Source organism: Chiloscyllium plagiosum, unplaced genomic scaffold (assembly GCF_037043375.1).
Source record: "Chiloscyllium plagiosum isolate Xiang-an unplaced genomic scaffold, Cpla_swu_hap1 HiC_scaffold_1, whole genome shotgun sequence".
NCBI classification, from domain to species: domain Eukaryota; kingdom Metazoa; phylum Chordata; class Chondrichthyes; order Orectolobiformes; family Hemiscylliidae; genus Chiloscyllium; species Chiloscyllium plagiosum.
Window position 1 is genome coordinate 181,610,115 of NW_028270139.1, and position 14,801 is coordinate 181,624,915.

Below are 14,801 nucleotides of genomic sequence, written 5' to 3' on the forward strand. Positions count from 1 at the left end.
GTAGAGTTAACGTTTTGGGACGATGAATCCTTCTGTGTGTAACTAGGTGTTCCTCACTGCTTGAATCAACAGCTGTCTAAACAGCACTTACAAATGAGTTTCAGGTAAGCCGCTTTTTTAAAAGTGCCGCAATCTTTTTGTTTTTAAACAAGTCCTCTTCCTGTTTCAGTCCATAATCAAAAATACAAAAAAATAAAATGTCACAGTCTTTCCAGAATCCTGGAACTTGCTCCCTAATAAAATTGTTCATGTACCTAAATAGATAGACTGCATTAGCAGAGCTTACCAGATACTCTTCAAAGACATTTAGAGATGGCCAGTAAAAGCCATATCCCATGCATAATTTCTTTTTGAAGTCCAGGACCAAACCTGGAAGTAGTAACTACATTTCACTTACCTCATCAGCACATTTTGTCCAGGTGTCTGTATTGATAAAGTATGACATATCTCACATTGAAGTGTGTGTGTGCGCCACGTGGATTTCACTTTGGACATTTAAGCCACAAAATAAAAAAGCACTTCACACCAAAACCTTGCACCAATTGTGGTTTTAAGCTTTACAGTCAATGTTTTCTGGACTGTTTTGCATTAAAATTTTCTTGTAAGATATTTATTGTTTATACACTGAATGAACTTATTCTTCAGCTCGGAACTGCATTCGATTACAAGTACTAGAACTTGATCATGTGACGGAAATAAACCCGGAAGTCGCAGCAGAAGTTTGTCGGGAGGGATTGAAGGGATTAGAAATGCTGGTCCTGACATCCACCCCTGTCACACCAAAAGCTCTACTACATTTTAACAGTAAGTACAAATTGTTCTTGCAAACATTGCACAGATTTTACACAAGGGAAAGTAGCAATGTTCATGTTTGAGAGATTGCAAATCAGTAATTTTAATATATACAAAGAACATTAACCTTTATAAAATCTCACTTAGAACTAAGAATTCTGTGGTAGATTATGAATGCAAACTTGCACAAAATATAAAAACGGAGGAAAAGTTTTTATAAATATATAAAATGGAAAAGGTTGGCTAAAGTAGACATAGGTCCCTTGCAGGATGATTCCTGATGAAGGGTTATGCCTGAAAACGTCCATTCTCCTGCTCTTTGGATGCTGCCTGACCGGCTATGCTTTTCCAGCACCACACTCTTAGACTCTGATCTCCAGCATCTGCAGTCCTCACCTTCCCCTTGCAAGATGAGAGAGGGGAATTAATATTGGGTAATGCTGAAATGGCCGAGGCCTTAAATAACTATTTTGTCAGTCTTCACAGTGGAAGATGTGTCTAACATGCCAAAGAATGGTGTTAAGGATACAATGGGAGGTGAGACCGTCAGTTTAATTGTTATCACTAAAAGGGTAGTAGAACATAGGCCCTTCGGCCCTCGATGTTGCGCTGACCAGTGAAACTGATCTGAAGCCCATCTAACCTATTCTATTATCATTCACACATTTATCCAGTAGCCATTTAAATGCCCTTAAAGTTGGGGAGTCTACGACTGTTGCAGAGAGGGCATTCCAAACCCTTACTAGAAGGATCTAGACAGTTTGGGAGAGTGGTCCAGGAAATGGCTGATGGAATTCAATGTGAGCAAATGCGAGGTCTTGCACTTTGGAAAAAAGAACACAAGCTTGGACTACTTTCTAAACGGTGAGAAAATTAATAAAGCCAAAGTACAGAGGGATCTGGGAGTGCTAGTCGAGGATTCTCTAAAGGTAAACATGGAGGTTGAGTCCGTGATTAAGAAAGCGAATGCAATGTTGTCATTTATCTCAAGAGGGTTGGAATATAAAAGCAGCGATGTGCTACTGAGACTTTATAAAGCTCTTGTTAGGCCCCATTTGGAGTACTGTGTCCAGTTATGGGCCCCACACCTCAGGAAGGACATACTGGCACTGGAGCGTGTCCAACGGAGATTCACATGGATGATCCCTGGAATGGTAGGTCTAACATACGAGGAACAGCTGAGGATCCTGGGATTGTATTCATTGGAGTTTAGAAGGTTAAGGGGAGATCTAATAGAAACTTACAAGATAATACATGGCTTGGAAAAGGTAGACGCTAAGAAATTGTTTCCGTTAGGCGAGGAGACTAGGACCCGTGGGCACAGCCTTAGAATTAGAGGGGGTAAATTCAGAACAGAAATGCGGAGACATTTCTTCAGCCAGAGAGTGGTGGGCCTGTGGAATTCATTGCCACGGAGTGCAGTGGAGGCCGGGACGCTAAATGGCTTCAAGGCAGAGATTGATAAATTCTTGATATCACAAGGAATTAAGGGCTACGGGGAGAATGCTGGTAAGTGAAGTTGAAATGCCCATCAGCCATGATTAAATGGCAGAGTGGACTCGATGGGCCCAATGGCCTTACTTCCATTCCTATGTCTTATGGTCTTACTACTGTGAGTAAAGAACCTACCTCTGACATCTGTCCTATATCTATCACCCCTCAGTTTAAAGCTACATCCCCTCGCGGTAGACATCACCATCTGAGGAAATAAAAAGCTCTTACTGTCCACCCTATGTAATCCTTAAACCATCTTGTATGCCTCTATTAAGTCACCTCTTAACCCTCTTCTCTAATAAAAACAACCTCAAGGACCTCAGCCTTTCCTCATAAGACCTTCCCTCCATACCAGGCAACATCTTGGTAAATCTCTTCTGCACCCTTTCCGATGCTCCCGTGTCCTTCCTATAAATGTTGTGATCAGAACTGTACACAATACTCCAAGTGCGGCCGCACCAGAGTTTTGTACAGCTGAAACATGACCTCATGACTCTGAAACTCAATTCCTCTACCAGTGAAAGATAAGGAACAGTGCGCCGTCTCAAGATCCCTGTTAACCTGGGTGGTAGGTTTGAGGGATTTACATACATATGGGGATAGGAAAATGGGACGACACATCAGTCGAAGCAAGATGCTCAGATACAGTATGGCTTTACCTCCATCTGTATCCTGGGCCCAGGAGAGAGAGAGAAAGAGAGAGAGAGAGAAAGAGAGAGAGAGAGAGATTTGACGTTCCCCATTGGCTGGCTGTTTGTTGTTGGTTTAGTGAATGTTATACCAGTAAGGGTAGTATTGATGGTCTTGAAGGTTTCCTCTAATTTGTTTTGTTTACTGATGACAAAGGTGTCATCCACGTAGCGGACCCAAAGTTTGGGTTGGATGGTTGGCAGAGCAGTTTGTTCAAGTCTCTGCATTACTGCCTCAGCTAAGAACCTTGATATCGGAGATCCCATGGGTGTTCTGTTGGTTTGTCTGTAGGTTTTGTTGTTGAAGGTGAAGTGTGTGGTAAGGCATTGGTCCACTAGCTTGATGATACTATCCTTGTTGAAGAAGTTAGTGGTGTTTGGTGTATGTGTCTTTGGGTGTACATGGATGATACCCTTGTCATTACTAAACGAAACAAATTGGAGGAAACCTTCAAGACCATCAGTAATACCCTGACTGGCATAAAATTCACGAAAGAGGAGGAAAACAACAACAAACTGCCATTCCTAGATGTCACAGTGGAGCGAACAGCCAATGGGGAACTTCAAACCAGCATCTACTGGAAAACAGCACATACCGACCAAATACTGAACTACAGAACCAATCATCCCAACACCCACAAACAAAGCTGCATCAGAACATTATTCCAATGAGCCAACACACACTGCAGCACAGAGTAACTATGCAGAGCAGAGAAAAATCACCGATATTGTGTATTCAAAAAGAACGGGTACCCAATGAACACAGTCCGCTGATTTCTCAGTGACAAACCCAAACAAGCAGACAAAACACGTCCAGAAACCCTAGCCACTCTCCCCTACATCAAAAACATCTTGGAAATTACTGCCAGAGCACTCAGACCCCTTGGCATCATGGTAGCCCACAAAATCACCAACACACTAAAACAGCAGCTAATGAACTTCAAAGACCCTATACAGACAACAAGCAAAACTAATGTCATTTACAAAATATCGTGCAAGGACTGTAACAAACACTACATTGGACAAACAGGCAGAAAATTAGTCACCAGGATACATGAACACCAACTCGCCATAAAAAGACATGACCCTCTCTCACTAGTATCCTCACATACAGTATCATCAAGCTAGTGGACCTATGCCTTTCCACACACTTCACCTTCAACAACAAGCCAAACAAAGACACACAAGAATTCCTAGAAGCATGGCATTCCAACCGGAACTCTCTCAACAAACACATCGAGTTAGACCCCATCTACCACCCCCTGAGAAAAGGAACCGGAAGTGACTTCACCACAGGAAATGGTATCACCAACCCAAAGAAACCCAAACATATAAATACAAAGCAGGAATTTTCAGCATTGCTTCGCCTGAGGCCCACTGAAGATGTTACCTAGTAAGGTGACGAAACGTCTGGAAATGAACCTTGCAGCTCAGTGAGCAAACCTACATCCAAAACCTCAACCTGAGCTACAAATCTTCTCAAAACTCGCTCTGACAGTCAGTATTTAAGCAAGTTATTGACACACAGCATATAATGATTATAACAACAAAAATTACTCATCCGTTACAGTAAAATAGAGTTTGGAGAATCCTCCCATGTGGAAAACAATTCATCGGGAAAGTTCTTAAATCCACAGTCCTTAGTGACCACTCCATCTCCTCCAAGATGAATGGAAACGAGCCAGTTCTCAAAAATCTCCTTCAGTAAAGTCCTACCTGAAAACAAAATCCAGTCTGTCCTTGAATCGCCACTCCACGGAGAAATCTGAATTCTTGGGCAAGGGCAGTTAAATATTTAACAAAGCTGATGAGACTTCCGTCCTTTCAGTGATGCTTCAGATGGAGGATTTCAGCGCATCGTGAAGCATGCAGTGCAGTAGCTGCAGCAGCAGCATTGGTGAATGCAGCATTCTTTGCTGTTTCTGCTCCTGCTCTGTTGTTAAATGAAACAAAGCCAACTGGCTGTTGTGATATTAGCTTGATCAGTGAACCTTCATATCCGTTACATGATCGAAAGGCTAGGTAAAGCTCACGTGGTTTTTGACAAAAAGCATACTGACCTCCTCTTCACTGTTGTTAGCTTCTTCACTTTTCATGCCCATGACTCGGGAGCTGATTGAATCCATTGGATCAGGTTATGGAGGGGTGGGCGGTGGTCCAAAGGCATGCTTTACCTGTGAATGGAGAAACTCGAGAGACGATGTTAGCTGCTGAAAGTATCTTTGCATTTCCTCTCTCATTCCTTCTTTGCCAAGGTGATTATCAGTATGAAGACAGTCACACATTTAACTACACTAAACTGTATCTGCCTATTTCAACATTCTTTGAATTTTTAGATTAGATTACTTACAGTGTGGGAACAGGCCCTTCGGCCCAACAAGTCCACACCAACCTTCTGAAAAGCAACCAACCCAGACCTATTCCTCTACATTTACCCTATTCACCTAACACTACGGGCAATTTAGCATGGCCCATTCACCTAACCTGAACATTTTTGGACTGTGGGAGGAAACCAGAGCACCCGGAGGAAACCCACGCAGACACAGGGAAGAACGTGCAAACTCCACAAAGACAGTTGCCTGAGGTGGGAATTGAACCCAGGTCTCTGGCGCTGTGAAGCAGCAGTGCTAACCACTGTGCCACCCACTGTTACTCTGTTCACTATTTATGACAGTTTTATACAATACATAAACTTCTAAATTGTACTGCCTAAACAATTCAGTCAATTATAAATAACAATCAATGGTCCTAAAATTAAACCCTTGGATACCTCATTCAGGTTATTCAAAAGTTGTTTTCCTTTAACAAATTGGTACAAGGTTAATGTGAAAGCTGTCAGGAAAAATATTTCAAAAGTCAGGAACAGCAAGAAAACAAAATATTTGTGCTTTAGCAATTGAAGAGGCAGTTTCAATTCAGGTTTAAATCTCAAATATTCGTGGGAAACAAATGTTGAATATTTTAAAATATGTTCTCAAAATGAAACTTCCCAAATGTAACTACCAAAGTTGCCACTAATTCCTCAAGTTCTAATATTCTTTAAAATCTTAACAAAACATCAAACTCAAAATGCACTCTTCTTTTGTGCTCTGCATTAAAAACATAGCAGAAACAACGGTACTTTAATACAATGCTCTCATCTGACGAGGCATGACCACTGACCCAACTGTTATTTTTAAAACAGGCATTGTAGAATTTGAAACAAAGCAGGGGCTCAAGGCACTCAATCAATTTATTTTAAGGTTACAAGTTTGATCATTTTGAAAAGGACATAATGTTGTACAATTTCAGTGTAAAAACAAAAGGATATTCTGAACCAGGATTTTAACAGAACAACAGATCTTTATACATCAAACACTCTCTCAGCATGGCACAATTTACATTGAAACTTTCTTTTTTCAACCCAAGTATTAGTACAACCTGAATTTTAGCATTTCTCTTTTCTTGTTTGCATCCTCTGAAATTGCACTTATGAGAAAAGAAAGCCCTCACAGTGGACCATATGGCACCGCAGTCCAAGCCACTCTCTTCCCCCAGAATGAAGACTCACCAGAGCCTCAAATGTTGCCACTAGGGGACTTTAACCCCTTTCTCACTTTACTCCTCATGGGGGCTCACACGCCAATTAAACACAGAGAGCTCAAATCTCAATTAAACACAGAGAGCTCGAATCCCAGTCCAGTATGGATTTATGAAGGGGAAATCATGCTTGACTAATCTTCTGGAATTTTTTGAGGATGTAACTCTGAAGGTGGACGAGGGAGATCCAGTAGATGTAGTGTACCTGGACTTTCAGAAAGCTTTTGATAAACTCGCAGAGAGGGGTTAGTGAGCAAAATTAGGGCGCATGGTATTGGGGGCAAAATACTAAGTTGGATTGAAAGTTGGTTGGCTGACAGGAAACAAACAGTAGTGATAAACGGCTCCATTTCAGAATGGCAGGCAGTGACCAGTGGGGTACCGCAGGGATCAGTACTGGGACCGCAGATTTTTACAATATATATTAATGATATAGAAGATAGTATAAGTAATAACATTAGCAAATTTGCTGATGATACTAAATTGGGTGGCAGGGTAAAATGTGAGGAGGATGTTAGGAGATTACAGGGTGACCTGGACAGGTTAGGTGAGTGAGTGGTCAGATGCATGTCAGATGCAGTTGAATGTGGATAAATGTATGGTTATCCACTTTGGTGGCAAGAACAGGAAGGATGATTACTACCTAAATGGAATCAATTTAGGTAAAGGGGCAGTACAAAGAGATCTGGGTGTTCTTGTACACCAGTCAATGAAGGTAAGCATGCAGGTACAGCAGCTAGTGAAGAAGGCTAATAGCATGCTGGCCTTCATAACAAGAGGAATTGAGTATAGAAGCAAAGAGGTTCTTCTGCAGCTGTACAGGGCCCTGGTGAGACCACACCTGGAGTATTGTGTGCAGTTCTGGTCTCCAAATTTGAGGAAAGACATTCTGGCTATTGAGGGAGTGCAGCGTAGGTTCACGAGGTCAATTCCTGGAATGGCAGGACTACCTTAAGCTGAAAGACTGGAGCGACTGGGCTTGTATACCCTTGAGTTTAGAAGACTGAGAGGGGATCTGATTGAGGCATATAAGATTATTAAAGGATTGGACACTCTGGAGGCAGGAAACATGTTTCCGCTGATGGGTGAGTCCCGAGCCAGAGAACACAGCTTAAAAATACGGGATAGACCATTTAGGACAGAGATGAGGAGAAACTTCTTCACCCAGAGAGTGGTGGCTGTGTGGAATGCTCTGCCCCAGAGAGCAGTGGAGGCCCAGTCTTTGGATTCATTTAAGAAAGAGTTGGATAGAGCTCTCAAGGATAGTGGAATCAAGGGTTATGGAGATAAGGCAGGAACAGGATACTGATTAAGGATGATCGGCCATGATCATATTGAATGGTGGTGCAGGCTCGAAGGACAGAATGGCCTACTCCTGCACCTATTGTCTATTGTCTAATACAGTACGAAGGACTCAAACCTCAATAAGACCCAGGGGACCTGAACCCTAATACAGCCCGAAGGACTCGATCCTCAATTAACTCACCCAGGGAACTAGAACCCCAATACAGCACAGAGGACGCAAACCTCAGTACAGCGCGGAGGACTTGAATCTCAACTTAACCCAGGGAACTAGAACCCCAAAACAGCACAGAGGACTTGAACCTCAATTTAACCCACCCAATGCAGCGCAGAGGATTTGAACCTCTTCGTCAGCGCGCTTATGAAACCGTGTCTCTCGACTGATCTAATTACCGTTCGAGGATTCTGTAGGATAAAGAGTGATCGAACAATGGAACCATTTCCGACACACAGGAATATCGAGAGGGACCAAAGTTTAAAATCTTATTTTTTGGGCCTGTCTGTCTTGAGACACTGATGCTCCAGGCAATCGCTGACACCATCCAGTTGTAACTATTCGTTTGGATCCTGCCGACTACACTAATATTGTTAGAACATAGAACAGTACAGCACAGAACAGGCCCATCAGCCCACCATGTTGTGCCGACCACTGATCCTCACGTACGCACCCTCAAATTTCTGTGACCATATGCATGTCCAGCAGTCTCTTAAATGTCCCCAATGATCTTGCTTCCATAACTGCTGCTGGCAACGCATTCCATGCTCTCTCAACTCTCTGTGTAAAGAACCCACCTCTGACATCCCCTCTACACTTTCCTCCAACCAGCTTAAAACTATGACCCCTCGTGTTAGTCATTTCTGCCCTGGGAAATAGTCTCTGGCTATGCCTCTCATTATCTTGTGTACCTCAATTAGGTCCCCTCTCCTCCTTTTCTCCAATGAAAAAAGTCCGAGCTCAGTCAACCTCTCTTCATAAGATAAGCCCTCCAGTCCAGGCAGCATCCTGGTAAACCTCCTCTGAACCCTCTCCAAAGTATCCACATCTTTGTTGTCCCGTTCCCGCCTCATTCAAAGCAAAATGTTCAGCAACACAGTATAGTTTTACTACCTTCATCTTTATTCCGGGCCCTGGAGGGAGAGAGAATGATCGCCCATGTGCACAGGGATATGAGTTCTTGGTCTTCTCTCGGTTAGCAGTTTCTTAATTCATTATACAGTCATTTACAGGGAGGAGCATCCAGATAAGGTAACATATATATCGATTGGTGACCGTTACAATCGGTGAGTGTCAGTAGTAAAGATTAAGCCATCTGCTGTTACACAATGAATAACTGGCTTCACATGTTGAATACTTTTAACCTTGATAACTGACTTTACATATTGTATTCTTCTTCACCTTGTTAAATGGCTTTACATAATGAATGCTTTTCTATCTTGTTAACCCACTACCCTTACCTCCAGCACCTCATTGTTTACTGCAAGTTCTTATCTATCTGAGTCATGCTGAACCTTTGTTTCACAAAACTCAAAACTTAACTCTTTCTCTACTTGCTCACATAGATACCGAGATCACTCTGCTCATCCACACTACCAAAAATCTCAGCATTAGCCCAGTACTCTGTATTCCTGTTACGCCTTCCAAAGTGAATCACCTCACACTTTTCCTCATTAAACTCCATTTGCCACCTCTCAGCCCAACTCTGCAGCTTATCTATGTCCCTCTGTAAACTGCAACATCCTTCCGTGCTGTCAACAACTCCGCCGACCTTCGTGTCATCTGCAAATTTACTAACCCATCTTTCTATACCCTCATTCAGGTCATTTATAAAAATGACAAACAGCAGTGGCCCCAAAACAGATCCTTGCGGTACACCACTATTTAACTGAACTCCAGTGTTGAGCAAACTTGAGGGTCTCAAGGTAGATAAGTCCCCAGGTCCTGATGGAATGCATCCCAGGGAGATGAAAGAAATAGCACAAATTATAGTAGATGCGTTAGTGGTAATTTACCAAAATTCACTGGACTCCAGGCAAGTTCTGGAAGACAGCGAATATCATGCACTGTTTAAAAAGTATGTAGGCAAAAGGCAGGTAACTATAGACCAGTTAGTTTAACAACTGTAGTCGGGAAAATACTGGAGGCTATTAAAGAAGAAATAGTGAGACATCTGGATGGAAACGGTTCCTTCAGGCAGACACAGCATGAATTCAGGAGGGAAGGTTGTGTTTGACAAATTTACTGGAGTTCTTTGAGGACGTAACAAGCACAGTGAATGGAGGGGAATAGATGAATGTTGCATACTTGGATTTCTGGAAGGTGTTTGATAAGGTGCCACATAAACGACTCATTCATAAGATGAGAATGCATGGAGTTGCAGGGAATGTATGAGCATGGATAGAGGACTGGTTAACCAATACAGGGGAACTTCGACTATCTAAACGAGATGGGCGGGCATTATTTCATTCGGATAATAGATTATTTGGTTAATTGATTCACTGCCTGTCCTCTGGGGCTGGGAGTTTTCTATTAAGTCTGCTCCCTGTTCAGGACACTAGCAGCAGCACAGTGTGAGCGAGCCCTCGTCCAACCCCACCCCTACCGCCCCTCAACCCCGTCCAACTGTGCCCCGCCCGCCCCCCAAATCCCATCCAACACCACCCCTCCGACCCCCAAACCCTGTCCAACAACGCCCCCCTGCCCGCCCCCAAACCCTGTCCAACACCATCCCCTGCCTGACTCCACCTGCCCCCCCCAAAAACCCCATCCAACACCGCCTTGGACCCACTCCCCCCCAAACCCCGTCCAACACTGCCCACAGATCCCCCATCCGCCACCTGCATGACACCCGTTTCTCCCACCCCCGCCCCCTTCAGCCCTCGCCCCCTCTCTGGGGCAGCCAGACTGGACACCAACAACAAGACTGCTGCTACTGCCTTTTGGGGGGTTAGTTTCCAAATAACACATGCACACAAATTTTTACTGCAACATTTTGACAGGTTCCACCTTTGCCCTGTACAGGACAATGTTAGAGAGATTATCTGGGAAAGGGGGGGGGTTGAGCCTGCGCTCCCATCAGTCCAGGACTGTTCTTGGCAGCACTTTTAATCACTGTAAACAAAAGACGCAGTCAGGGTTGGGCACACGTCTTTGATGTAATGTTTATATTGGGAGCTCCTTCGGATAATCCGATTTTCAGATAATTGTATTTGGATAATTGCAGTTCCTCTGTCGAAAAAAGAGAGTTGGGATAAATAGGTGTTTTCTGGTTGGAGATCGGTGGTGAGTGGGGTGCTACAGAAGTCGGTGTCTGGTGCGCAACTGTTCATATATATAAATGATTATATTTATATAAATGATTTGGAAGAGGAGGTTGAGTGTAATGTTGTTGTGGTTCTGTTCGCCGAGCTGGAAGTTTTTGTTGCAAACGTTTCGTCCCCTGGCTAGGCGACATCATCAGTGCTTGGGAGCCTCCTGCGAAGCGCTTCTGTGGTGTTTCCTCCGGGGTTTATGGAGGTCTGTCCCTGCCGCTTCCGGTTGTCAGTTTCAGCTGTCCGCTGTAGTGGTTGGTAGTGGACCCAATATACCAACCACTACAGCGGACAGCTGAAACTGACAACCGGAAGCGGCAGGGGCAGACCACTATAAACACCGGAGGAAACATCAAAGAAGCGCTTCGCAGGAGGCTCCCAAGCACTGATGATGTCGCCTAGCCAGGGGACGAAACGTTTGCAACAAAAACTTCCAGCTCGGCGAACAGAACCACAACAACGAGCACCCGAGCTACAAATCTTCGCACAAACTTTGAGTGTAATGTATCCAACTTTGCTGATGACACTGAATTGAGAGGAAAGGCAAACTGTGCAGAGGATATTGAGGGTCTGCAGAGAGATTTAGATAGATTACGTGAGTGGGCGAGGGGTTGGCAGATGAAGTACAATGTTGGTAAATATCATGGTATCCACTTTTGAAGTAAAAATAGTCGGTCAGAGTATTATTTAAATGGTGAAAGATTGCAGCATGCTGTTGTGCAAAGAGATTTAGGAGTGCTCGTACATGAATCACTGAAAGTTGATTTGCAGGTGCAACAGGTAATCAGGAAGACCAACGTGATATTTGCTTTCATTGCTAGAGGAATTGAATTTAAGAGCTAGGGGTTCTGCTGCATTGGCGTTGGTGAGGTTGCACCTAGAGGATGGAGCGCAATTCTGGTCTCTTTATTTGAGGAGGGATATACTGGCTTTGGAGGCAGTGCAAAGGGATAGATAAGGTAGAGGCATGGAGGTTGTTTCCGCTGGTGGTAGATTTAGGACAGAGATGAGGAGGAATTGCTTTACCCAGAGAGTAGTGAATCTATGGAATGTTCCAAGGAAGCAGTAGAGCAACTTCATTGAATGTGTTCAAGACATAGGTTGGATGGGTTTTTTCACGGTAGGGGATTAAGGGTTCTAGGGATAATGCAGATAGAGGGAGCTGAAACGATGGATAGATCAGCCATGATCTCAATGAATGGCAGAGCAGGTTTGATGGGCTAAATGGCCTCCTCCTGCTTCTATTCTGTTATCATTGCTAAGATGAGATGTGGAAATAGAGAAATTAATTGTGTCTTTTTACTTTCAATTGCCTTCAAAGAAATATCAACATGTTTGTGCATGGAGTCTGAGCAGATAGGGGAAGCCCTAAAGGAGTTTTTTTGCTTAGGTTTTCACCAAGGAAAGGGAACTTGTTGTAAATGAAAACTTTGAGGAGCTGGGATACAGGCTTGACCAGATCAAGATTAATGAAGTTGTTTTTTTAGAAATTTTGGAAAACATTAAGACTGATAAGTCCCCAGGGCCAGACCAGATTTATCCTAGGCTGCTCCAGGAAGCATGAAAAGAGGTTGCTGAGCCACTGTAGAGAATATTTGCCTCCTCATTCTCCAAGGGAGTTTTACCGGAGGATTGGAAGGAGGCAAACGTTGTTCCACTTTTCAAGAGGAGGAATATGGAAATCCTGGCAATTATAGACCAGTCAGTCTTATGTCTGTGGTCAGCAAAGGTTTGGAAAGAATTCTGAGGGATGGGACTTATGACTATTTGGCAAAGCATAGTGTGATTAAAGGCAGTCAGCATGGCTTTGTGAGGGGCAGGTCATGCCTCACAAATCTTATTGTGTTCTTTGAGGAGGTGTCAAGACAGGTCGACAACGGTCGAGCAGTGGATGTGGTGTATATGGATTTCAGCAAGGCATTTGATAGGGTTCCCCACAGTAGGCTCATTCATAAAATCAGGAAGTATGGGATACAGGGAGATTTGGCTATCTGGATTCAGAATTGGCTGGCTGACAGAAGGCAGAGAGTGGTTGGAGATGGAAAGTATACTGCCTGGAGGTCAGTGTTGAGTGGGGTCCCCGCAGGGCTCTGTTCTTGGGCCTCTGTTCTTTGTAGTTTTTATAAATGACTTGGATGAGGAGGTTGAGGGGTGGGTTAGTAAATTTGCAGATGACACAAAGGTTGGAGGTGTTGTCGATAGTATAGAGGGCTACTGCAGGCTGCAGCACGACATAAGCAGGATGCAGAGCTGGATTGAGAAATGGCAGATGGAGTTCAACCTGGATAAATGTGAAGTGATGCATTTTGGAAGGTTGAACTCGAATGCTGAGTCTGGAATTAAAGACAGGATTCTTGGCAGTGTGGAGGAACAGAGGGATCTGGGTGTGCAAGTACATAGATCCCTCAAAGTTGCCACTCAAGTGGATAGGGTTGTTCAGAAAGCATATAGTGTTTTGGCTTTCATTAACAGGGGGATCGAGTTTAAGAGCCGCAAGGTTTTGCTGCAGCTCTACAAGTCCTTGGTCAGACCACACTTGGAATATTGTGTCCAGTTCTGGTCGCCCTACTATAGGAAAGATACAGAGGCTTTGGAGAGGGTGCAAAGAAGGTTTACCAGGATGCTACCTGGACTGGAGAGCTTGCCTTATGAAGAAAGGTTGAATAAGCTCGGATTTTTCTCTCTGGAGAGAAGGAGGAAGAGAGGAGACCTGATTGAGGTCTACAAAATAATGAGAGGAATAGATAGAGTCAATAGCCAGAGACTTTTCCCCAGGGCAGGATTGACTGGTACGAGAAGTCATAGTTTGAAGATATTAGGAGGAAGGTATAAAGGAGACATCAGAGAGTTGTTAATGCATGGTATGGAAGCAGAGACATTGGGGGCACTTAAACAACTGCTGGACATGCACATGGATAGCAGTGAGTTGAGGGGGGCGTAGGTTAAGTTACTATATTTTACATTAGGATTAAATCTCGGCACAACATCGTGGGCCAAAGGGCCTGTTCTGTGCTGTACTTTTCTATGTTATGATTTCAAAAAAGACCATCAACTTTAAAGAAGAAAGTTGAACTTCCTATTATTAATGTAAAGAATTGTGCATAAAAGATTTCACTGTTTCATTTAACATTTGTACTGTACAAGAATTAATCAAGAGAGGATCTGGTACTGACAAAACTGTGTTCAGGAAACCCTTCTTTGTTTAAGCCTGAAAATCTAAACAGGTTCTATTTGTATTTAGACAAGGAGTCTGTCTATACCTTCAAGATTCTTTCACTCCTGAGCCCAAAGAAAGTTGTGCCACAGCTCTTAGGGAATTCACAATAGTAGAGTTGCCACCTTTAAGGGCATTTAAATGGTCATTGGATAAACATGTGGATGAAAATGGAATAGTGTAAGGTAGATAGGCTTCAGATTAGTTCCACAGGTCGGCGCAACATCGAGGGCCAAAGGGCCTGTACTGCACTGTAATGTTCTAGGAGTAGGGGTGTAGTTACTTCCAAGGGTGATCCACTTGAGTGTAGGTTTACGATGGTTTATTCAAGGTGCACAGTCAGTGTGCAGGAGACTTCCGAATGAGATGAAGGCGAGTGAGTAGATCATACAAGAATACAGTGAAGAAAAGGCCCTTCTGCC

At 43.6% G+C, this 14,801-nt stretch overlaps 1 protein-coding gene across 6 annotated transcripts in view; it reads left to right on the forward strand.

Moving 5' to 3' along the window:
• fbxo41 (F-box protein 41) overlaps positions 1-14,801 on the forward strand; it is a 249,303-nt gene that overhangs the window by 207,845 nt on the left and 26,657 nt on the right. For all 6 annotated transcript variants that reach the window (XR_015758748.1, XR_015758740.1, XR_015758746.1 and 3 more), the window contains exon 11: positions 646-804. Coding sequence is in view for 2 of the 6 variants with exons in the window: in XM_087992377.1 (XP_087848503.1) it covers positions 646-804 (159 nt within the window). In the remaining 4 variants the exon portion in view is untranslated. The remainder of the gene's footprint in view (positions 1-645; positions 805-14,801) is intronic.